General features: G+C 41.2%; 1 protein-coding gene across 1 annotated transcript; it reads left to right on the forward strand.

Annotated features, from left to right (window-relative positions):
- The first annotated feature begins 607 nt into the window (after window positions 1-607).
- On the forward strand, window positions 608-21,854 carry LOC112432100 (apoptosis-associated speck-like protein containing a CARD). The gene is made up of 3 exons (XM_076890294.1): window positions 608-624; window positions 1,238-1,270; window positions 20,900-21,854. The coding sequence occupies exons 2-3, from the start codon at window positions 1,261-1,263 to the stop codon at window positions 21,157-21,159; spliced, it is 270 nt and encodes an 89-aa protein (XP_076746409.1). The 5' UTR covers window positions 608-624; window positions 1,238-1,260; the 3' UTR covers window positions 21,160-21,854.
- The last annotated feature ends 3,333 nt before the right edge of the window (window positions 21,855-25,187 follow it).

Here is a 25,187-nt window from a genome sequence, read left to right on the forward strand (position 1 = left end):
TATCAATATTACCAAAGTTTACGATAAGGCAGCATAGAAAGTATTTACTTGCTTTCAGGTTTCATTCAAATGTTAGTCTTTTCAGTTGTTTCCCCACTTTTTTCCTGTTTCAAAATCAAACACCAGTTTGTGAGAAGATTATCTTCTTTTTTTAACAGGCAGATAAAGTTTTGCATTGGCTAATTTGTCAATTGTTTGTTACAAATGTTCGTATTTTAATTTTCAAAAATGTTTTTGCCCAAAACATATGTGCACTATATGTCAGTAAAAATACTATGCAAATATTGTTGTCCTTGACTGCTGAGTAAACACTGACAAAGCACTGATTGTATCTCTTGTACTTTATCAACGCAGTATCTAAAAACTTTGCACCGTAGTGGTTAAAATCTCATTCTAATAAGAGTTAAAAGTGCATTTGATTATTAGGTTTATAGGATTATTGAATTATGGTTAAGGGTTGGTAGAATTTTTTTTTAAAACATTATCTGCCAATTAAATCTGCCACCCTTCTCCAAATCTGTGCCCCTACCTGGCCCCCCCAACAAAAATTTTCTAGACACGCCACTGGGAGGAGGCGCTTCGGTGGTTCTGGAGATCCTGAAACGAATCGACAGCAGCGCAGAGGTAAGAATCTGCGATTAGTTTCATATTTTAAACCCGACACAAACCGCTGCGCTAGCTCGGTGTCAGGGTTTGAAGACTGAGTGTTAGATTATTGTATCGTACGGAGCGAAACCTAATAATGAGCAACTACTGGAAGGACCGCTGACGTATCCGCACATCTGTACAGCAAATAAAGTTTAAAACGGAAGCAAAAATGTTTAAAAAAAGTCTGTCTGAAGGGGGAACATTTTCTCAGCTATTCTCACAGTTGTAATCAGCACATTGGTTACTAGGGCAGCGTGCTGTTTTTATTAGCAATGTTTTATTAGCAATAGATCGAATAAAATAAAGAAAAGATAAGATAACCTAATCCTGAAATGAGCTTATCTATGTATGTCCAGTGGAGCCAAATATTAATAACCTAAAGAAGAGCCATGATTTAGTTGGTTTTAATGTTTTCTGGTGCATCAGCCCATCGTTTATTGTTTTCAACCAACTGGAAACAAATAAGGTGCACAGTTTTAAATCTGAGCAGCCCTTCATCCTGTGGACAGAAGGAAGTTGTTTATATTCTATCAGTGTAAAACATCATCATCAGTATTAATCAATAGTTTTTCCCCTCTGCTTGTTCCAGCTGCAGCATCTGGTGGATGTACAATGGCAGACGGTAGGTGCAGCATGAAGTCCTCTCCCTGTAACTGATCCTGACTCAAACTATAACTTAGCCTGAGGTCAAGAGTAATGAAAAAAAAAAAAAAAGATGTGTGCACTGTGAGGCACAGAAATGAAAACAAGTTATAGCGAGTTCCACAGTCGCTAGAGGCCGGGGATGAAGCCTGCCTATTTGCCTGACGCGCTGTCAACTTTACGCAATAATGCGAGAGGTGGAATTGTTTGCTTGTTTATTAAAGTGCTTTGAGAGTTTACAGAGTAATGTCATCGGCTCCTGATTCAGACTCTTACAACGTCACAGGCTCTAATATAACGAAGCGAAACATGTTGTGCAGCGGTCAACAAAAACTACGGCTACCCAGCCCTCCTCTCTGTCAAAATCAAAACCAGTGAATGACAGACTGACAACGCCCATCTATGTCACCGCTAGCACCCACGTGACTCCCATAACAACCAAACAAATAAAAACCCAGTGATCATCAAAATTCAATACATTCAATTATGGCTGCTACACAAGTCTTTGAGACTTTGGTGACGTGTGCTTTGTGGTGTTCCTGCAGTCTAAAAAGAAGTATCATTTTAGCCAGCTCCTGATTTTAAAGATTATGCTCTCAGCTGTTTGGTCTCCAAAATCAATGAAATGCAGCCAGATGCTGCTCCTTTTCCATTTTTGCTTGTTTCTTCACTTTTCTGTGGTGCTCTGAGTACCTGGTCCGTACCACTACACTCGCTGTTCGCCCCGTTCCTTTATTCACATAACTGTCTGATCCTTATCTGTCCCTGCATGCCATTGGTCACACGGTGTGCCCATCAAAGCTGCTGGTTGCATGGATTCTCAGCAGGGCTGAGTGGTTGAGGCTGAAGAGTCGGCTTTTGTCATTTGCTACAAAGAATGAGCTCTTTGTGTCGGCTCGTTTGTGAATGACACATCACTAAACCCTAAGTTCGGCTGTGGTGCTGCAGCATGAGGACAGAAATCACTTAAAAATAAATCATAATAATTTCTCTTGTGAGCACAGGTGGCTTCTGTGTAAAGGTTATGATCAGCTGACCGACGCTGCTACTATTTGTGGATTTAGCCAACTGAACTCAGCAGGCTTATAAGCAGATGTTCCATGAGCTGTGATGGCTGATTTCCAATTCAATTCAATCAGTTCAATTCAATTTTATTTATATGGCACTGAATCAACGATTGCCTCAGTGTTCTTTAGTATGAAGAATGAAGCTGCTGTTAAGGTGGAATTCAGTATCATTACCTTAAATTTAATTTGGTGTTTGCTGCCCTTGATGTAACCTTGACCATGAGCACCACAGTCTGTTCTGCACAATCCAAAAACAACAACTAAAGCAACCATTCCCAAAGTCAGGAGTGCTGCTGCTAAAAACCCAGGACAGGTCTGGGCTGAGACAAAAATCGGTGGGGGCTCATCATGATGGGTCTGTCTGTCTAAAAAACCTGGACCCCCCATGGCTGACAACCAAGATCACGTGAAGTACCCTCTGAAAGTCGGCTAAAAGATGTGAATGAAGCATCCAGCAGGGAGTGAAACCAGCTCATTAGATTCTCTGTAATAAAAGAGGAAACTGCAACATTAACTTGACTCTTGGAAATTCAGGAAACACAATAATGTTTCAATGTCTGGATGAAAAAAGTGAAAGACATCATTTAAGTTCTATTTTTAACATTTAATTAATTTTAATTATGAAATAAGTGTGATTTTTTTAAAGCATTTTGTTATGAAAGCAGAGAATAAAGTGAATAAAATTTTCACATGATAAACAACCGTAAACTTTTATTGTATTTCTTTCCTTTTTTCTCCAGGAAAGCATTTTGTGGATAAACACAGAGTCCAGCTGATCCAGAGAGTGAGCAACATCGCACCCATTTTGGATGAGCTCCAATACAAGGAAGTTATCGACCAAGAACAATATGACAAAATTAGAGCTCTGCCTACCTCTCAGGACAGGATGAGGGAGCTCTACAGTGGTCCCCTGAAAGCCAGTGCAGCCTGCAAAGACATCTTCTATGAAAGCCTTTTGGCCTTTTGTTTCTGATGTAAACATAATATCAGACTGTTTTATGCTTTAATATCATAGTGGGCGGATTTAAAACACTGGTTATAATTTGGACCTGGTGACATCATACAGGCTACGAACGTTTACTCTGTTGTTAATAATTATTCCAGAATAAATGCACTTAAAAAAATAAACTTTAACTTTGTATTTATTTTATATTTTGCTCTCCATAAAAATATCCTGTCAAAATTATGCAAATTAGAAATATGAACATGCTGCCAAAAAACCCAGAAAAAATAAATGAAAGCAAACACAAGGTTGGAGCCGCATGTAGACGAGCAAAGTGCGCCAGCTTTGTTCAACATTACTCGGCAACAGGGAAAGTGAGGCAGGTTGCACTGGTGCATTTGTGACAGCTTCACTTGAAATGCCTCCACCGCATCATACATGCCATGAACTGACAGGTTTCCTTGCTGAGCTCAAAAACTCTGAGAACTTTTATCCCAACTCAGCCAGCGGACCTCTGTATGATGAGGAATGTTGGCAAACTCTGAATCTATTTCCCACATAAAAGACTGAAATTGACGCTGATTTAAACCTTTAGCTCAGATCAAATTTACGGTCTGTGTTACGGTGATCATTACATGCTCCATTTTTAGGACTTTACCACACAGCCTTTCCTGGTGTGTGATGCAGTGATGTGCTGTTAACTCACCGGTACAGTTCTCCTGCATCTTTACTAGATCCTACATCCTGCACAACACCAGCGCTCCATCTGTTGTCCCAGGGCAGTTTCATGTCGGTTACACTTTGAAATACCTTTTCAAACATGTCTTTTCCTGTCGTTGTCCCGTGCATTGATTTAATGTTCAATATTTACACTCTACGGATGAAGATGGTCAGCTGTGCAATGTCCATCATGTCTGTACTTTCATCCACAGCAAGAGAGTATGCAATGAAGGTTTTGCTTCTTTCACACAACTGTGTTCTTAAATCAGTGGCCATCTCACCAACCCGATCAGCAATCGTATTTCTGCTCAGGCTCACATTTGCCAAGATCTGCGTTTTGTCTGGACACAAGACGTTGCACAGCTTCATCATGCAGCTCTTCAGAAACTCTCCCTCGGTAAATGGCCGGGCTGATTTGGCTCCTCTGCTACAATAGAACTTGCTTTCACAACAGCTTCAGTTTGTGGCTTTGCTCTGGTGACAAACGTCTGCTGAATTGGTAAATGGCCTGTATTTGTATAGCGCTTTACTAGTCCCTGAGGACCCCATATCGCCGGGGCATGCATAACAATAATAATAAATCTATATAAAATGATCTTGCGGGCCATAAAATGTTATTCCACAACTTAGACATCCACATTACTCACACATACATATAGGGCTGTGGGGGTGGACACACTATACAGCGTCCAGCCTCACCTCTGGCGCCACCTCTGAATTTTAAATGCATGTAAACATTGAGGGTTCTCAAGAGGGGCCGTGCTGACACTCGCTGCTCTCTGGCAGGAAGCCATGCCCTGCCATGTTTTAAAAGCACTTTAGAACAGGACACAGCAACACTACACATGAGCGGGTGGAGGGAGGTTCGGGGTCTTCGTACACCTCTGGTGGGCCTGGGGCTCTGGTAACAGGTTTGAACGTAGGAGCGTTAGGATTTAAAACGCCCAAACGCCCCTGCTCTCGTTCTAAATACGAATTCATTCCATCAGATTTACCATTAACCGCACTTGAGACTCGGGACATTTCAGAAACTTTTAAAACATTCACCTCTGCTGCTGAAGCTGCTATTTCAGTTTCTAAGTCAAGCAGCTCCTTTCTTTTCTTAAGCTGTGTTTCTTGTTCTTCCAAAGCATGCTTTTCTTTCAACAACCTCTGTCGAACAAGAAGGGCAGCCATGTCAGCTTCTGCCATTATGCGTGCTGACAAGGCAGATGAAACCATTGAGCCACTGAGTGATGATTTACTTTTCCTACAACTTCTGCTTGCAACATTAGAGACGCTATCACTTGGATTAACATCATCTATCGCAGCACCTTTACCAACATTCCCGGTGTGCCTAGAAGCACCAGAACCATTTCCAGCAGGTAATACATCAGAAGACTCAACACCAGGTGGATTTAAATGTGGCAAATCAAGCTCAGACACCTGATTTTTAATCTGAGGGTTTCCCTTTGCATCACGAAGCCATTTCTTTATCTCTTCCACAAACTCAGTATTATGTGCTTTCACACTTATAAACCAAGCAGTTTGTTTCTCTTGCTCTTCTTGAGGAAGCAAAGGAAGCAAGGTTTCATGCAGACGAGTTGCCTCATTAAGCAACACAGACAAATTCTCTAACTGAGCCTGAACAGTGGAAACATTATCCTCAGATTGCTTTAACTCTTTAATAATTTTTACGACCTTTTTAATTTTATTAATCTTAGTATGACGTTCTGTTTGCAGCCTTTCAATCTGATTCTCCAAAGCCTTAGCAGTCGATTTCGGCTGTCTTTTCTTTCCATCCACATCACCACATTGTATTAATTGGTGTGTCTCCATTTTTCTTCAAAACATTACAAAATCCAAACGCTGAACTGCACCTATGCCACACAGCCTCATCCCAACACATCAACTTGATGACATTCCCTTCAATCAACCTTGGACACACACAATTAACAGGAGCAATATCCCCCTCTATCTGCCTATTAAACCTAACTAACTCAACCTAGTCTTCTGTACATACTAGCGGTGGGTATTTATGTACCTCCATACCGTCAGCTGTGAGGAAGACAAACTGTCTTAAACACAAACTGCGGCGGTACTCCCAAGCCAATGGCTTCAGCCGCCTGATGCACAATAACTAGAAAGCAAATCAGTACAACGCCTTGTGCAGCTGTACTGCTGAAACCTAACAGGGGAATAAGACTCCTGAAAGAAATCTGTATTGTGTAGCCAAAGGCTTAATCTAAAAGCTGCGTGGACAAAGGCAACAGCAAACCATAAGACTCTCACCAATAAAACTCATCTATATATAAACAATCCAATAAAACCTATAAACTTTTCTGTTGACAATTTGTTGTGGCTCTTCCAACTATGGCCGCGGCAGGCTAAACATGAGGATACAGATGATGCGCAACAATAAAAGCATAAAATACACTTCTGTACCATTTGCTTCTTTTATTCCACATGCAGCTGTCCAATATACAAATCAGCACGTGGGATTAACTATTACACAAATGCACAGACTGCACAAACAAATAACTGCTACTCACAAAGAACTGCACTAACTACTATACCAAACTACAACTTGGCCTATGCCATCAATTAGTGCATAAATATACATAAACCATCAAGTTCCAGTTAAAATACATCAAAATCATTCAAGCTGCGGTCAACAGAAAGTTTTGCCTCATGCTCACCTTACCTTTCTGCTCATCAACATCAGGTGCTGTAAACAGGTGAGTGCAACCACATTTATCATCTACCACACCCATGAAACACGCCCCACACGCCTGTGCACCAATACAGTGAGTCCATTTAAACCAACCCACTTAGTCAAAAAGGAACAACTCATATGGCTCCTACAGACATCATTTATGTTCTATTTTTAACATTTAATTAATTTTAATTATGAAATAAGTGTGATTTTTTTAAAGCATTTTGTTATGAAAGCTGAGAATAAAGCTAATAAAATTTTCACATGATAAACAACCGTAAACTTTTATTGTCATTTCCAGTGTTGGTCAAGTTACTTGAAAAAAGTAATCAGTAATTAATTACTGATTACTCCCCCCAAAAAGTAATCCCGTTACTTTACTGATTACTTATTTTCAAAAGTAATTAATTACTTAGTTACTTAGTTACTTTTTAAAAACACGATTTACAACCTGAAGAGGTGATAAAGTGATAGATCTTTCAGCCCAATTCTACTTTTTCTACATAATCCATCATACAAAATGTAATCAAATGGAAAAGTCTCTTTTTTTAACTTGTTTTATTAGTTTTAATCTTTTAACTTTATGCATCAAGCAAAACATTTAATTATATGCAACATTCTCTGACTTGAATAAATTAGTTTAACATTTAAACCTATTTTCTACACATTCCAGCACATAAAATAAAATATTTTTTGTGTTTTCACTCACTCTTTCAAACAGATGCAAGTAAAACACAGCAGAAAATAAATAAAGTCAAAGACTCAGCGGTCCTTTTGCTCTATTTTCACCTGTAAAGCAGGAGCAGGGTAGGCGGAGGGTTACCCTGGTGTAGGTGTGCTGCGGTCAGTTGAAGAATCCGCGCGAGTGTCTCTGTGAGTTTCCCATCACGTCGTAGCTACTCGGTGCTTGCTCGGAAGTTTAGGGGTTTTTTTCGCTGTAAAAAGAAGTTTTCTTCCCACGCACGATGGACGCTAATGTTTTTGTCACTTTTTATGGAATCAAACTCAAAGTAAGGTCAGTACTTCCACACTTTAAACGCTGCACGCTCATACTCTCTCCCGCACTAGATATATTATCCATTGTTGATCTGCACACAGCTGCTGTCACCAACGTCGCACTTGCTTACGTCACTGTCATGAGACATTCTCGCAAAAAAAATCACGGTTTTAGTAACGCAGCGTTCCTACGGGAAAGTAACGGTAATCTAATTACCGATTTTGCAATAGTAATCCCTTACTTTACTCGTTACTTGAAAAAAGTAATCAGATTACAGTAACGCGTTACAAGTAACGCGTTACTGCCCATCTCTGGTCATTTCTTTCCTTTTTTCTCCAGGAAAGCATTTTGTGGATAAACACAGAGTCCAGCTGATCCAGAGAGTGAGCAACATCGCACCCATTTTGGATGAGCTCCAATACAAGGAAGTTATCGACCAAGAACAATATGACAAAATTAGAGCTCTGCCTACCTCTCAGGACAGGATGAGGGAGCTCTACAGTGGTCCCCTGAAAGCCAGTGCAGCCTGCAAAGACATCTTCTATGAAAGCCTTTTGGCAAATGAGAAATTTCTCGTTGAAGACCTTTCAAAGAAGTAAATGTGTTGGGAAAAAAAAAAAACACATTTTTAGACCAAACGTACACGATCTACCTGAACATAACATGTTTACATTAAAAAGGTGGAGATGTCTTTTCTTTGTGGAAAATTGTTCTGCTATGTGGTGCCTTTGCTCCTCAGTGACTCTCCTTTAATTGATCCATTTTACATGAAACACTTTGGATATTTAAATTTTTTTATATTAAAAATGTAAATTGTATCATTTAAAAATGAACTGACGATGTCATCAGCCATGTTTTTATCCATGACTCAAACTGTCATAAATTTATTTTCAGATTTCATTATCTTCTATAAAGTAAAACATAATGCAAACATTTATTGTCCTTAAAAATAAACCAGAATTAAACTCGAAGAATTAAAAGAATTTAATAAATTGACCTTTGAAACTGGCTAAACAAATAAAGTCACGATCCTCCTCAATCAACTTACTTTGTAATTAATCTGCAAAGCTTTGAGCATCAGACTTCACCTAAAGTACCTAAAATGAAATCAGGATCATTTACATGATGTCACTGGCCTTAATTACTGATTCATTAATGTGTGTATTAGCCTTTTGTTGCAGCTGATTTGAATTTGTTATATAGGTGACTGTATCTATATTCAAACTGTACATATTTTTAAATTTGCATTTTTTAAATGTAAAACGACCCTCAGGACTCTCCTCTGGCATCAAGTAAAATGTCAGATTTTAAATTCTAGTGTAATGAGTATTGCACTGTGCCTGTCTGCAGTAAAAAGGGTTTGAATGATGAGCCAATAATATCTACCTGAGCTTCCCAAAACAAGATATCAAACACGGTTTAGGAATCAAACATAACTCTACTTTTCTCCTCCCTCTTCTTTGAACCTGTTTTCTAGTTTTTCTAGAGGCAAAGTCATTTATTGCATCATTGCAAGAAATATGATGTCCACTCGTCTCCTGTGCCACTGAAGATATCAAGTAGTTATTTATTCACTCGAGCTTGGAACTCCCTTCTGTGGATACAATGAAGTTATCATTGCTTTGGGGAATTATATTTAACACAGAGAGAGAAGCTCAATTGTTTGAATTTATTTACAATTACAGTTTTCAAAAAATTCTGACCGTAAACAGCTTTCAAAGCGTTGATATTATTTGAGAATATATATCAGGTGATGGAATTTAATTTAAAGGTTTCTATGTCCCATTGAGCTATTTGCACTAACTAGTGACAGTATAAAGGTAACACAGTCGTAATTTTGATCTCAAATTTCTGAGAGAAATAACTGAATTTAAAACATGGCAGACCTCAGGCCAGATTTAATTGGTAGACATATATGCATGCAATATGAAATTTATTATCCCAGATAGTCTAAGGAGCAAGGGCGTAGATTTGGAATGGACGGAAGGGACATGTCCCCACCAATAATTTGATCTATTCGAGTAAAGAAAATCAAACCCGATAGAAAGAAAAGAAAAAAAAAAAAAAGATCTGTCAGCGTCTCATTCACCCAGCGGTGCAGAAAGGGTTAAATTACGTTCTCTACTGGAGTCCTACCTCATGTGACAAATATGGCCAATGTGATTGGCTGAGCCTTTCAGGGAGCTCTGTTTAGTTTTAGCAGCTGCAAGCCTGCGCTGCCAGGAGGAGAGGAGGATGGCAGCAAAAAGGAAGAACCTGGATATAAGAAAGTATTTTTCAAAGAAACCTGTAAGTCACTTAAAGCCAAATTAACTCATAAAATGTGTCCGTCATAATAACGTTACAGGCTGTGCTAGGCTTTGGCCCACATCAGTCTAAAATTGTATGTAACCATGAATAACGTGTTTTGGAAACTAACTGCACAACAGGCAGCACTATTAGTTCTCTCAGTCTCAGAGCAGCATTTCTAATTTTGATTGAAAGTGTCAGAGAAAACAGCAGCCTCGAACAGTATTAGTTTACAGAGGCTGTTAGAATTATATGTCTAACGTTAAAATGTTGGTGACATAATAATTTCATCCTAATGGCACTGACGTATTCATAGGGTTAATTTTTGAGACAAAATGTCATGAGGAAGTCATGCTTTTGCAAATATCCACCTTGTAGTGCAGTTTGCACACATTGTTTTAAAAATGCACTCAGCCTACAAACATTACTGATCAGTCAAGATCTGCACAAAGTCACAGAAACACTGAAGCAGCTCCACATTTTATTCTTATTGTCATGTATGTCCTATTTGTCAGGTGACAGCAGAACCAACACAAAGCTCAGAGAGCAATGGTGACACAAGATCACAGGTGAAATTTGATGATGACTTGTTGGTTCATGACTGTATTTGAAGCACATGTGTGACTGCATGTATGTGGAATGTCTCATTGTTATTGATCAGGTGACAGAGGCAGCTCTGCCATGTTGTAGCTCAGACAGAGGTGGAGAGGTGAGCTCACAGGTGACTGACTGATGATTTGGTGCTGTAGATTAAATAGTATTTATTATCATGACAATTGCTTGGCTGCTGATGTAAATTGATTCATTAGTGTATTTGACAAAGAATCTGAATTGACACGTCTCACGTTTTATATGGCACGAATCAGTGTGTTATTTTATCAGGTGGCAATATGTCCTAGTGCAGTCAGAGGGGAAGAGCCAGGGCCAAACATGAGGCACATCAGGCACTTAATAATAATTTTAATCTGAGGATAGAACGCAGGTACTGAGGCTGAAAGAAGCTTCAGTGCTCTCAGAGGACTAAAAAGTTGGCTACGGTCAACAATGACTCAAATGAGATTAAACAATGCTGCTGTGTGTCCACCAGGAGAGACTGGACAGTATAGATGTAAAACAAACATGCCAGCAGATAGGGTGACAAGGGGCAGGCATCTTCCTGGTTGGACACTGGTAAAGGTAGGCTAATTAGTTGAGTGAGGGGTAGATTAAGTGTACATCGGTGTACATAGGGAAGTGAGACGGTAAGTGACGGAAGTGATGTTGTAGGTGACGTCAGACGCCGGAGATTTTGGCAGAGAAAAAGCAAATGGTAGCATAGAGTTTAACAAAGGTTTTCCAAGCTTCAGTATTACCAAATATACTAATCAATTGTCATATAACTAACAACATCTGTTTTATCATCTCTAACACCCTGGAGGACAACGGGGAGAGTTTAGACGCTCTCCAAGATTACATCGACCGCTGTTTTCAAGATTTAGTAATGCATAAGGCCCAGAGTGCACCTTCCCCGGCCAAAATCGAGACGCCGTCATCGAAGAGAAGTCGCCAGGCAGACTCCCCCGGTACAACATCGCCTGCCGGCAAAGACATCGCAGAAATCCTGGAGTCAATCGACAAGCGATTGTCCAGTTTCGATGCGAGGCTGTCCCTGGTGGAGATTTTACACCGGGAATTCAAATCTCTGAGAGAATCCCTGGAATTCAGCCAGCAGCAGGTGGAAACGCTTGCCGCTGAAAATGCCACGCTACGGGAGTCGGTTAAATCTCTCACCGATAACGTGACCCAGCTAAACATTGAAAATAAAAAAATAAAAGAGTCCGTTATCGATCTACAAGCCCGTAGCATGAGAGATAATCTTGTGTTTTCTGGTATTCCAGAAACTGCCGGAGAGGACGCAGAGGCAACGGTGAAAAACTTCATTAAAATCCACCTGAAGCTGCCGGAGGACACCGTAAAGAACATCGACTTCGATAGAGTACATCGCTTGGGGGGCGCGCGGTCGCGGACCGGGAGACCACGGCCTATTGTGGCCAAATTCAGTCAATTCAAACAGAAGGAACAGGTGAAGAGTCGCGGCAGAGAGCTGAAAGGAACGGACTTCAGCGTGAACGACCAGTTCCCCAAAGAGATCCTGGAACGACGCAAGGTCCTGTTCCCAGTTCGACGTAGCTTCATCCAGAAAGGCTCCCGTGCTGTCATCGCCGTGGACCGGCTCTACGTGGACGGACAGCTGTACCGCGACCCCGGCACCACACCGTGGTTATACTGACTGCACTCCAGATAAGAACCCGCTACACTCTTTTCTTATTCATTCACACTCTCTCCTTTAACATGAGTTTAAGCTAGTAATATCAATATGATGTCATAGCAGATATAACACCGTCATCCTCCGTCATTGCTTTAATTGGAATGTTTCCGTTTCGTTTCTTTTTTTTGTTGTCGCTCACAGTTCATGTGGTTTATTTCTTTCTCTTGTCTTTCACTGCTGTGGCCACCTACTTCCCCACTCACCTACAAACAACACCCTCTATTTCTCCATATTTTCACAACACGATCACGCAAACACATCAGCTCAACGGCAACACATTCACAACAGCCTCACAGCACCCACGCTTGTTCATATTAGTGAATATTCACACACATAGTCAGACTTATGGAGTCTCTCACCACACTTCTTTTTCTCTTTCTATTTATAAACAAGGGATGTTTCCATATTCTCTCCACCTGTCTAAACGAAACACCCAGCGTACATCATTAGACATACACACACAATTATGGGCATGCTGAGGTTTGTCACATGGAATGTAAATGGAGCTGGCACCAGAGGAAAGAGGTTAAAAATATTTAACCAGCTTAAAAAAAACTACAGGCAGATGTTGTTTTATTACAAGAAACTCACAAACCTGTCACAGGTTTAAATGAACTTAAAACACCTGAGTTTCCTAACGTGTTTGCAGCCGGTTATAATTCTAGACAACGGGGAGTAGCAATTTTAATACATAAAAATGTTAATTTTACAGTACTCGATACAGTTATAGATCCAGAGGGTAGATTTCTAATTATTAAACTATCAATATTGAACCAAAAACTATGTATTGTTAGTATATATGGTCCAAATGTTGATGAACCCTCATTCTTCCACGGTTTTTTTAGTGCACTCTCTGAACACCTTGATTGCACACTCATTCTTGGCGGTGACCTCAACCTTGGACTAAATGAAGAAATGGATAGGCTCAACACAACAGGAACTCAGCGTAATTGGCAGTCCACAAATATAATCAAACAGTATATGAACGACTTTGGTCTTTGCGATGCATGGCGCTCTCTTCACCCCACCAGTAAGGAATATACTTTTTTCTCGCATGTTCATCACTCTTACTCTCGTCTGGATTATTTTTTGGTCAGCAGCTCACTGCTGTGTGACATTTCAGACACTGAGATTCATCCTATAGCTGTCAGCGATCATGCTCCTGTATCTTTAACACTAATGCACAAGAATAATACTACGCCAAGTAAAAACTGGAGATTTAATATATCACTACTTAAAGATGAAGACTTTATTAAATACTTTAAAAAGGAATGGACTTCATATTTAGACTTTAATGACACTCCCGGAATATCTGCTTCTGTTCTATGGGAAGCAGGGAAAGCTGTGATGAGAGGTAAAATAATTTCTTTCTCATCACACAAAAAGAAAGAAGAAAACAAAAATATTCAGGAATTAGAAAAAAACATCAAATCACTAGAAGAAGCCTACGCGTGCGACCAAGATCAGGAAACATTGAACAAAATATGCAAAACAAAACTAGAATTAAATGAAACTATTAATAAAAAAAAAAAAAAAAACACAATTCCTTATACAAAGACTTTTGTATAAGGAATCTTCAGAATTTTGAACACAGTAACAAATCAGGTCGATTTCTAGCTAACCAGCTAAAAATAAATAAAGAAAAAATAACTATATGTGCTGCTAAAGATTTATCGGGGAACACAATATATGATCCTGGAAGAATAAACAACATTTTTAGGGATTTCTATGAAACTTTATACTCACCACAAATAAACCCATCTAAAAATGAAATTGATCTGTTTCTTGACAACGTAACTCTTCCAAAATTACTAGACAGTCAAGCAATGGAACTGGATTCGCCACTGACGCCAAGTGAACTCCAGGAAGCCCTGATAAGTATGCCCAATAATAAGGCTCCAGGTCCAGACGGCTTCCCTGCAGAATTCTACAAAGAATTCTGGACAATTTTGGCACCAGTATTCCACAGCATGTTGCAGGAAATCGAGGAAAAGGGCAGACTACCACCAAATATGAATTCTGCCAACATTAGTCTCCTGCTAAAACCAGGCAAAGACCCTTTATTTCCCTCAAGCTATCGTCCAATTTCTCTTTTAAATGTAGACCTTAAAATAATCTGCAAAGCTCTCTCAAAGAGATTAGAGAAAATAACCCCCCTCTTAATTCATCCTGACCAAACTGGTTTCATAAAAGGTCGGCACTCCTCAACAAACACTCGTAGATTACTTAATTTAATAGACTACTCATACGATAAAAACATCGAAACCATAATATTATCTCTAGATGCAGAAAAAGCATTTGACAGAGTTAATTGGAAATTTTTATTCGCAACTTTACACAAATTTGGTTTTGGAAACTCTTTCATAAACTGGATAAGAATATTATACAATTCCCCAACGGCTCGTATCAGAACAAATGACCAGACATCCTCCAGCTTCTGTCTCCTGAGGGGCACCAGACAGGGATGCCCACTCTCCCCTTCACTTTTTGCAATTTTTATCGAACCTCTAGCAGCAGCATTTAGACAGGCTACAACAATTAAGGGCATAACATGTAAGAACATAGAACATAAAATCAGTCTCTATGCGGATGATGTGTTGCTTTTTCTGCAAAACACACAAACCAACCTCTCTGAGGTAATTACTTTAATAAACTGGTTTTCAAGAGTTTCAGATTATTCAATTAACTGGCCAAAATCTACAGTTCTCCCCATTAACTGCTCCTTCCATAATTCTTCCTCTGCCCCACTGCAATCCGGAAATATTAAATATTTAGGTATTAATGTCTCTCCTAAGCTTTCAGACTTAACTAAACTAAACCACATCCCACTTCTAAAGAAAGTAGAAGGCGATCTGACTAGATGGAAATCTTTACCCATATCACTCATGGGAAGGGTCGCCACTATAAAAATGATGATCTTGCCAAAAATAAATTACTTATTTTTGATGATCCCTAACAAACCATCACAAGATTGGTTCAGATCTCTGGATTCATATATTTCCAAATTCCTTTGGAAAGATAAACCCCCGCGTATTAGCCTAAAAACGCTACAAAGAACCAAGGATAGAGGAGGATTAGATCTGCCTAATTTTCACCAATACTTCTTAGTCAACAGGCTTCAGTTCATCTCAGAATGGTTAAAACATACCTTCTTAGTTGAGCCCTGGCTAGATGTTGAACAGGCACTATGCAAGGATCTAGAGATTTCAGACCTACCATTTATTAGCTCAAACATCAAAAGACATGAATGCTTTAAAAGTATCAACATCAGCTTTTCTCTAACAGCATGGTGGGAGTTTCTAAAAATAACGGAGTCTTCATTAATCCCATGCAAACGTACACCTATCTGGAATAACCCTGACATATTACAAAACAATAATATGATTAATTTCCCAGAATGGAGTTGTAAAGGAATTAAATACTTAGAACATATATTAGAGGGAACAGAATTTATTCCATTTGACAGACTAGTTGAACAATATGGGATCAACAAGACAAGGTTTTTAGAATATCAACAAATTAAATCCATAGTAAAAAAGAAATTTAACCTCAGTCAAGTTGAATTACAAACACCACTAAGTGCGGCACATTTTCTTACTCTTAAATCCCCCAAATTATTATCTAAAATATACAGAACACTTTCTAAATTAGATGAATCAATATCCCTTCCTACTGCAAAGTGGGAAGCAGATTTATCAGTCAACCTAGACCAAAACTTCTGGTCTCAGATTTGCTTAAACTTTTAAATTAATTAAAAATCCCAGTCTGCAATTAATACAATACAAAATACTTCATAGAGTGCACTATACAGGTCATCGGATGTTCAAGATGGGCTTTACATCTTCCAACAACTGCTCACACTGTCAAGGCAATACACCAGACAATTACATCCACGCTCTTTGGTTCTGTCCACCAGTGCAAAAGTTTTGGCGCGAGATATGTGAAGACTTATCAAAGTGTCTGAAATGTAACATTCCAACTTCCCCCTTAGTGTGTCTACTGGGCAGCTTAGATAATGTCACTTCAGAAAAGAATATAGCCCATATGATCTTCACTGCCCTATGTATAGCCAAGAAAACAGTCCTCATGAACTGGAAAAATAAAAATAATCTTAATTCTAACCAATATAGAAATTATCTATTAGATTACATTAGTCTTGACACAGCCTCTGCCACCACATTAGATCAATTGCTCTGGGCCCCTTTTATCAGCTCCATCACCTAGTGGGGGTGGGGGGTCATAGTTTGGTCCCGCCTTCACTGTTGTGATTGGTGAGGGGGTAGGGACAGGCTTAGGGCGTCGGGGGGTTCCCCGGAGGCATCTTCCTTGGGGGGCTCAACCGGGGTAGCGGTCACGTCCGGTTGGGGGCTCTGTTGGCTCTCAGGTGACTGTTTCCTCGCGGCTGCGTGCAGCGGGGCTAGGGGAGGGTCTGTGCTGACGGACGTGGGTTACTGACCTGGCAACCTGGCTGCCCTTGGGTGGGTCCGGGATGGGCGTGAGGTTCTGGGGGCGCTCCGTCTCTGGGCTGGGGCCCGGGCCGGGCCTCGGGGTCTTGGGTCCTGGTTGGTGTGTTGCCGGGGTTGTGGGCGGGTGGGTGCATGGGGGCCCGGCCCTGGAGCAGGGTGCCGCCGGTGCGTCGAGCCGCCTGGGGGGCTCTTCAACTGGTGGGGGGGATGGTCACATCTTGCAGGAGCTTTCTTCTCTTCAGGAACTCTCTGCAGGAGGGGGAGATACAGGAGAGGTGGAGGAAGATCTCAGCCTGGGCGTTTACCGTCTTATGTAGTCTGGAAGATGTGTGGATGGTGGGGTGGGTGCAGTTTTCTCTGTGGTGGGGTTGGGTGGACTGTCCAGGGCTCTGTGGAGCCGGAGGGCGCTACTGCACTGGGCCCCGGTCTGATGGGCCTGGGCCCCCCTTCCCTGGCGGGTCGCGGAGGGTGGGAGTGCCTACTGGGGTCAGCGGGGGAGCTGGCCCCAGGGAGGGGTTACCTGCCCCTCCCTTCCTTCCCTCCCCATCTCCAGCTGCCTCCCTCTTCCCGCTCCTCCACAACCACCCACACATGCAGGGCCTTGGAGTGGGGGTATGTCACCAGGGTGCAGAGGAGGCTACCCCCCCCCCGTCCCCTTCTGGCTGCCTCTGCCTCAATTTTATCCCACAACTTAGACATTCACATTATTCACACTCTCATTACACATACATATAGGATCTTGGGGGTGGGCACAATCACGGAGTCCAAATTACCATCAGGGTGTACACCTCACCCCTGACGTCGTTGCCCACCTCTCAATTTTAAATACACTTAGTCATTGAGGGCTAGCAGGAGGGACTATGCGCTTACCTGCTGCTCCTTGGCAGGTAGCTCCAAGCCCTCCTGGGTTTTAATTGCACCTTAGAACACATATGCATCAACACTACAATGAGCGGGTGGAGGGAGGTTTGGAGTCTTCTCCCACCCCCATTCTCTGCGGCCTGCTGGAGCGGGAGGGCTAGTAGGAGGAGTTGGCCGTCCGACTGCGGTCTGGGGTGTGGGGCCTCCCTGCTGCTGCGGAGTCGGGGTGGTCTGCCTCTCCCCACCGCAGGGAAAAGGGTAACACCACCTGGGTCTGGGTGCAATTCCCCCCTCCAGGGGCAAGGGTACCTAGACCCGGTTTGTAGAGTACGCTTGGGGAGTGCGATTGTGTGTACAGCGTCTCTTTATGTCTGTCTCCACGTTGGTTGAGTGTGGAGTAAGTGCATATGAGAGCATGAGGGTGGGAATGGATGTTTGTGTCTGTGTGTGCCTGTATGTCTGTGTCTATATGTCAGGTTGGGTATCAGACGCCACCTCTCTGGGGACACCTCAGGCCCTCCAAGGTTTGGAGGCCTATCTCCACCCACCACCACTTCCCCTGCCGGTGGCGGACTCCCTCAGGTGTCGGTGTGTTGGTGGTTCTTTGTGTCTGGGGGTGGGCGTCCAGGTACACACCGGCTCACTCCTTGGCGGCCGCTTGTCGGGGCCTGGGGCCTGGGGCTCGCTCGGGCCCCTTTGGAGGTGGGGTGCCCCCGGCCTCTCGGCCTGGGGCTCGGTCACTCAGGCACAGCTGGGGGCCGGCGGAGCTCACGGGCGCGTCACTGCAACTCCCCCTGACTTCTGCTCCGCGGCTGCTGGGCGAGCTCTCATCTGGGACTCTCCTCAGCTCTTACTGGAACAGTGGCGCGGCTGCCCCTCTGTTGGTCTTCCATGGTCTCTTGTGTTCTGGGGGCCTCTGGATGTCTGGAGTTTTGATCTCCTCCATACCCGCTTCACACCCTGGAGGACGGGGCTGTGGCCCCCCCACACTCCCTAGCAGCTCATTACATGGAGAAACCCTTGGAATGCAAGCATGCTGATCCACACAGGTATGCACACATGGGTATTCACAGACGCGGACTAAAGCTTTCTTGGCTGCTACCTCAAAGCACACTGTGCGCTGTCTATCTTGCGTGCTGCACAATATCGTTTATTATTTAGTAAATATTGATATCTATGACTAGCTAGTTTATTGTGATGGTGCTTTGTTTTCTCTATTATTATGTTGCTCTTTGTTGTTTGCTGTCTCCTCTGTTTTTTTTTTTGTTTTTTTTTTTTTCTCCATACAGGTGACCCAGGAGTTTTTTTTTCTCTCTCTCTTCCCCCCCCTTCTCACCGTCTCTTCTCCCCTTTGGTTTTCTTTCTTTCTCTCCCCCTCTTTCTCTCATTCATTCCCCCTGTCCTATTTATTAAAAAAAAAAAAAAAAAAAAAAAAATGACAAAGGATGAACTGAAGCTCTGCCATCACGTAATGTCGCATACTGCGGTTTCTGATGTCATTTAAAAAAAACAAAAAAAAAAACATTAGAGACGCTATCACTTGGATTAACATCATCTATCGCAGCACCTTTACCAACATTCCCGGTGTGCCTAGAAGCACCAGAACCATTTCCAGCAGGTAATACATCAGAAGACTCAACACCAGGTGGATTTAAATGTGGCAAATCAAGCTCAGACACCTGATTTTTACTCTGAGGGTTTCCCTTTGCATCACGAAGCCATTTCTTTATCTCTTCCACAAACTCAGTATTATGTGCTTTCACACTTATAAACCAAGCAGTTTGTTTCTCTTGCTCTTCTTGAGGAAGCAAAGGAAGCAAGGTTTCATGCAGACGAGTTGCCTCATTAAGCAACACAGACAAATTCTCTAACTGAGCCTGAACAGTGGAAACATTATCCTCAGATTGCTTTAACTCTTTAATAATTTTTACGACCTTTTTAATTTTATTAATCTTAGTATGACGTTCTGTTTGCAGCCTTTCAATCTGATTCTCCAAAGCCTTAGCAGTCGATTTCGGCTGTCTTTTCTTTCCATCCACATCACCACATTGTATTAATTGGTGTGTCTCCATTTTTCTTCAAAACATTACAAAATCCAAACGCTGAACTGCACCTATGCCACACAGCCTCATCCCAACACATCAACTTGATGACATTCCCTTCAATCAACCTTGGACACACACAATTAACAGGAGCAATATCCCCCTCTATCTGCCTATTAAACCTAACTAACTCAACCTAGTCTTCTGTACATACTAGCGGTGGGTATTTATGTACCTCCATACCGTCAGCTGTGAGGAAGACAAACTGTCTTAAACACAAACTGCGGCGGTACTCCCAAGCCAATGGCTTCAGCCGCCTGATGCACAATAACTAGAAAGCAAATCAGTACAACGCCTTGTGCAGCTGTACTGCTGAAACCTAACAGGGGAATAAGACTCCTGAAAGAAATCTGTATTGTGTAGCCAAAGGCTTAATCTAAAAGCTGCGTGGACAAAGGCAACAGCAAACCATAAGACTCTCACCAATAAAACTCATCTATATATAAACAATCCAATAAAACCTATAAACTTTTCTGTTGACAATTTGTTGTGGCTCTTCCAACTATGGCCGCGGCAGGCTAAACATGAGGATACAGATGACGCGCAACAATAAAAGCATAAAATACACTTCTGTACCATTTGCTTCTTTTATTCCACATGCAGCTGTCCAATATACAAATCAGCACGTGGGATTAACTATTAAACAAATGCACAGACTGCACAAACAAATAACTGCTACTCACAAAGAACTGCACTAACTACTATACCAAACTACAACTTGGCCTATGGCATCAATTAGTGCATAAATATACATAAACCATCAAGTTCCAGTTAAAATACATCAAAATCATTCAAGCTGCGGTCAACAGAAAGTTTTGCCTCATGCTCACCTTACCTTTCTGCTCATCAACATCAGGTGCTGTAAACAGGTGAGTGCAACCACATTTATCATCTACCACACCCATGAAACACGCCCCACACGCCTGTGCACCAATACAGTGAGTCCATTTAAACCAACCCACTTAGTCAAAAAGGAACAACTCATATGGCTCCTACAGACATCATTTATGTTCTATTTTTAACATTTAATTAATTTTAATTATGAAATAAGTGTGATTTTTTTTTAAAGCATTTTGTTATGAAAGCTGAGAATAAAGCTAATAAAATTTTCACATGATAAACAACCGTAAACTTTTGTCATTTCTTTCCTTTTTTCTCCAGGAAAGCATTTTGTGGACAAACACAGAGTCCAGCTGATCCAGAGAGTGAGCAACATCGCACCCATTTTGGATGAGCTCCAATACAAGGAAGTTATCGACCAAGAACAATATGACAAAATTAGAGCTCTGCCTACCTCTCAGGACAGGATGAGGGAGCTCTACAGTGGTCCCCTGAAAGCCAGTGCAGCCTGCAAAGACATCTTCTATGAAAGCCTTTTGGCAAATGAGAAATTTCTCGTTGAAGACCTTTCAAAGAAGTAAATGTGTTGGGAAAAAAACACATTTTTAGATCAAACGTACACGATCTACCTGAACATAACATGTTTACATTAAAAAGGTGGAGATGTCTTTTCTTTGTGGAAAATTGTTCTGCTATGTGGTGCCTTTGCTCCTCAGTGACTCTCCTTTAATTGATCCATTTTACATGAAACACTTTGGATATTTAAAATTTTTTATATTAAAAATGTAAATTGTATCATTTAAAGATGAACTGACGATGTCATCAGCCATGTTTTTATCCATGACTCAAACTGTCATAAATTTATTTTCAGATTTCATTATCTTCTATAAAGTAAAACATAATGCAAACATTTATTGTCCTTAAAAATAAACCAGAATTAAACTCGAAGAATTAAAAGAATTTAATAAATTGACCTTTGAAACTGGCTAAACAAATAAAGTCACGATCCTCCTCAATCAACTTACTTTGTAATTAATCTGCAAAGCTTTGAGCATCAGACTTCACCTAAAGTACCTAAAATGAAATCAGGATCATTTACATGATGTCACTGGCCTTAATTACTGATTCATTAATGTGTGTATTAGCCTTTTGTTGCAGCTGATTTGAATTTGTTATATAGGTGACTGTATCTATATTCAAACTGTACATATTTTTAAATTTGCATTTTTTAAATGTAAAACGACCCTCAGGACTCTCCTCTGGCATCAAGTAAAATGTCAGATTTTAAATTCTAGTGTAATGAGTATTGCACTGTGCCTGTCTGCAGTAAAAAGGGTTTGAATGATGAGCCAATAATATCTACCTGAGCTTCCCAAAACAAGATATCAAACACGGTTTAGGAATCAAACATAACTCTACTTTTCTCCTCCCTCTTCTTTGAACCTGTTTTCTAGTTTTTCTAGAGGCAAAGTCATTTATTGCATCATTGCAAGAAATATGATGTCCACTCGTCTCCTGTGCCACTGAAGATATCAAGTAGTTATTTATTCACTCGAGCTTGGAACTCCGTTCTGTGGATACAATGAAGTTATCATTGCTTTGGGGAATTCGGGAAGGCTCTCCATCTCGGTAGGCAGCGCATTTCCATCAATATCAGCCTCTTTTCTGGTTTGCACCCTGTTCTGGTCGAGTACGACGGCTTCAGTCTTCATTTGTTCACATATCTCTTTTACTGAGACCTGTGCATCTTTGAAATGCGTTGCCCCATAACTGATTACATGTTCTTTGCTTTTCTGAGTGAAACAAACAAATGAAATAAGATATAATATTATGCACATATATATAGTATGTATATATTTAATTTTGTTTTGATCACTGATATTGAAACCATTTTTTTAATTAGGCTAGTGAAGTTGTTGTTGGTTTCTTATCAGTTGCACTTCTCCATGGATGGTGCTATCAACAGCCGCCTACTGTGAGTGTGAGGTCTTGTTACTATGCTGGTACTGCTGTTGACGGTGCTGCAGCAGCAGTCCCTACAGCTAACATGTTGGTTAATTTGACACATTTTGCTTTATGTATATTAATTTTTTAGAGCAGCAGACCCAGACTTCAAACACAGGTTTTGGAGAACCTGTTTGGCTTCTATGCCTTGTCCAAGCCGCTGTTTATATTTATGTTTAACACAGAGAGAGAAGCTCAATTGTTTGAATTTATTTACAATTACAGTTTTCAAAAAATTCTGACCGTAAACAGCTTTCAAAGCTTTGATATTATTTGAGAATATATATCAGGTGATGGAATTTAATTTAAAGGTTTCTATGTCCCATTGAGCTTTTTGCACTAACTAGTGACAGTATAAAGGTAACACAGTCGTAATTTTGATCTCAAATTTCTGAGAGAAATAACTGAATTTAAAACATGGCAGACCTCAGGCCAGATTTAATTGGTAGACATATATGCATGCAATATGAAATTTATTATCCCAGATAGTCAAAGGAGCTTGCAAAGAAAAGCGTCTGGACTTCTTTAAGTTGCTTGAAGACGTTTCACCTCTCATCCGAGAAGCTTCTTCAGTTCTGGGGTCAAATGGTGGAGAGTCCCAGATATAAACCTAGTGGGAGTTTCCTCCCACAGAGGGACAAAAGGACCCCCTGATGATCCTCTAATCACCTGAGCCAAGGTGTGAAACTGGGTGTGGGTCCCAATCAGCCAGAGTTTCGGGTGTGTTCATTGTGAAACCTGGCCCCACCTTATCATGCGAATTCCTGAGGTCAGATGGTCCAGGATGTGAGTGGGCGTTAAGGCGTCTGGGAGGGATCTCAAAACTGGATTATAGATGGCAGAGAGTTGGTGTCGTAAACCCCGCCTCTGTTCAAAGATGGTCGCTCACAGTGGACATAGATGCTTCTTTCACTCCTCTTTCAAACCATCTGTCCTCTCTGTCCAAAATGTGAACATTGGCATCCTCGAAAGAGTGACCTTTATCCTTAAGATGCAGATGGACTGCTGAGTCTTGTCCTGTGGAGGTGGCTCTTCTGTGTTGTGCCATGCGCTTGTGAAGTGGCTGTTTGGTCTCTCTGATGTAGAGGTCTGAGCATTCCTCGCTGCACTGTACAGCATACACCACGTTGTTAAGTTTGTGTTTTGGCGTTTTGTCTTTTGGGTGAACCAGTTTCTCTCTGAGCATGTTGCTGGGTCTGAAATACACTGGGATGTCATGCTTGGAGAAAACTCTCCTGAGTTTCTCTGATACACCGGCTGCATAGGGGATGACAATGTTGTTGCGTCTGTCCTTCTTATCCTCCCTCGCTGGTGTCTGGTCTTCTTTTCTGTGCCTCTTTGCTGACTTTAAGAACGCCCAATTAGGATAGCCGCACGTTTTGAGTGCTTCCTTTACATGTGTGTGTTCCTTCTTTTTTCCTTCAGGCTTAGAGGGAACATGTTCTGCCCGGTGGTGTAGGGTCCTGATTACTCCAAGCTTGTGTTTCAGAGGGTGATGGGAGTCAAAGAGGAGGTACTGGTCCGTGTGTGTGGGCTTCCGGTAAACTTCGATGTTGAGTTTGCCGTTCCCTTCAATGTGCACAGCGCAGTCCAGGAAAGGCAAACAGTTGTCCTTTGTGTCTTCCCTGGTGAACCCGATGTTCTTATCCACAGCGTTAATGTGCGCAGTGAAGGATTCCACTTCCTGTGTCTTGATTTTGACGCAGGTGTCGTCCACATATCTGTACCAGTGGCTGGGTACTCTTCCTTTGAAAGAGCCAAGAGCCTTTCTTTCCACTTCCTCCAACCTTTACATTTGTTTTACATGAATGTTGCTGTATCATTTATGGTCTTTTAATGCTTACACTCTGTACACGTCTACATTAGAAATGTGGCTCACAAAATGAGCCAAGTTATTTCCTTTGTTCCAAATGATTTTTTAGTATTTGGACACTACAAAGAGTGAATCAGTCTATTAAAGAGGCTCAATCTGCTTGATTATTTTTTGATTGAACTGCACTTTCCAGACCTCAGTACAATGATACTTTCAACTTAATTTTGCAAAAGAGCACTTTTTTTTGTCTCACAACCACATGTAATCATATTTACGAGGGAGTATTAGGACCACATTAAAAATATATTTATCAGTGATCATTTAATGTCGAAAATTTCAAGATTAAGTTGAAATAGTGGAGATTACCGTTGTTGTTTCAAGACAACCGCTGACTGAGTGAAAGCATACATCAGAATTCGTTTTACTACAAGGAAGGAAATTATTCCTGTTTAGCACACAAACATATTCAAACGTTGAAAAGATCAGACGCAAACACACACAAACTCAGAAGAGTGGATTTACACAAAATCAAATGTCTAATAATGGACAGGTGCAAGGTTATCGATGGTTACATCCTTGTGCATAAAACGTCTTGTGAATTAGTTTCACTAACTCGTCTAAATAAGGCATTTTGTACAGGGTACGACGGAGTGGCAGTTTGTCGTGAAACAACAAGGATAATTCCACATTTCAATGCATTTTTTCTTAATATGGCCCTAATACTCCTTGCTGACGCCAGCAAAAGAAAGGAGGCATAAAAAAAAGCCCAGGTTGCCCCTCCTTCAGAGCAGT

This window comes from Maylandia zebra, linkage group LG11, assembly GCF_041146795.1.
Source record: "Maylandia zebra isolate NMK-2024a linkage group LG11, Mzebra_GT3a, whole genome shotgun sequence".
NCBI lineage: Eukaryota > Metazoa > Chordata > Actinopteri > Cichliformes > Cichlidae > Maylandia > Maylandia zebra.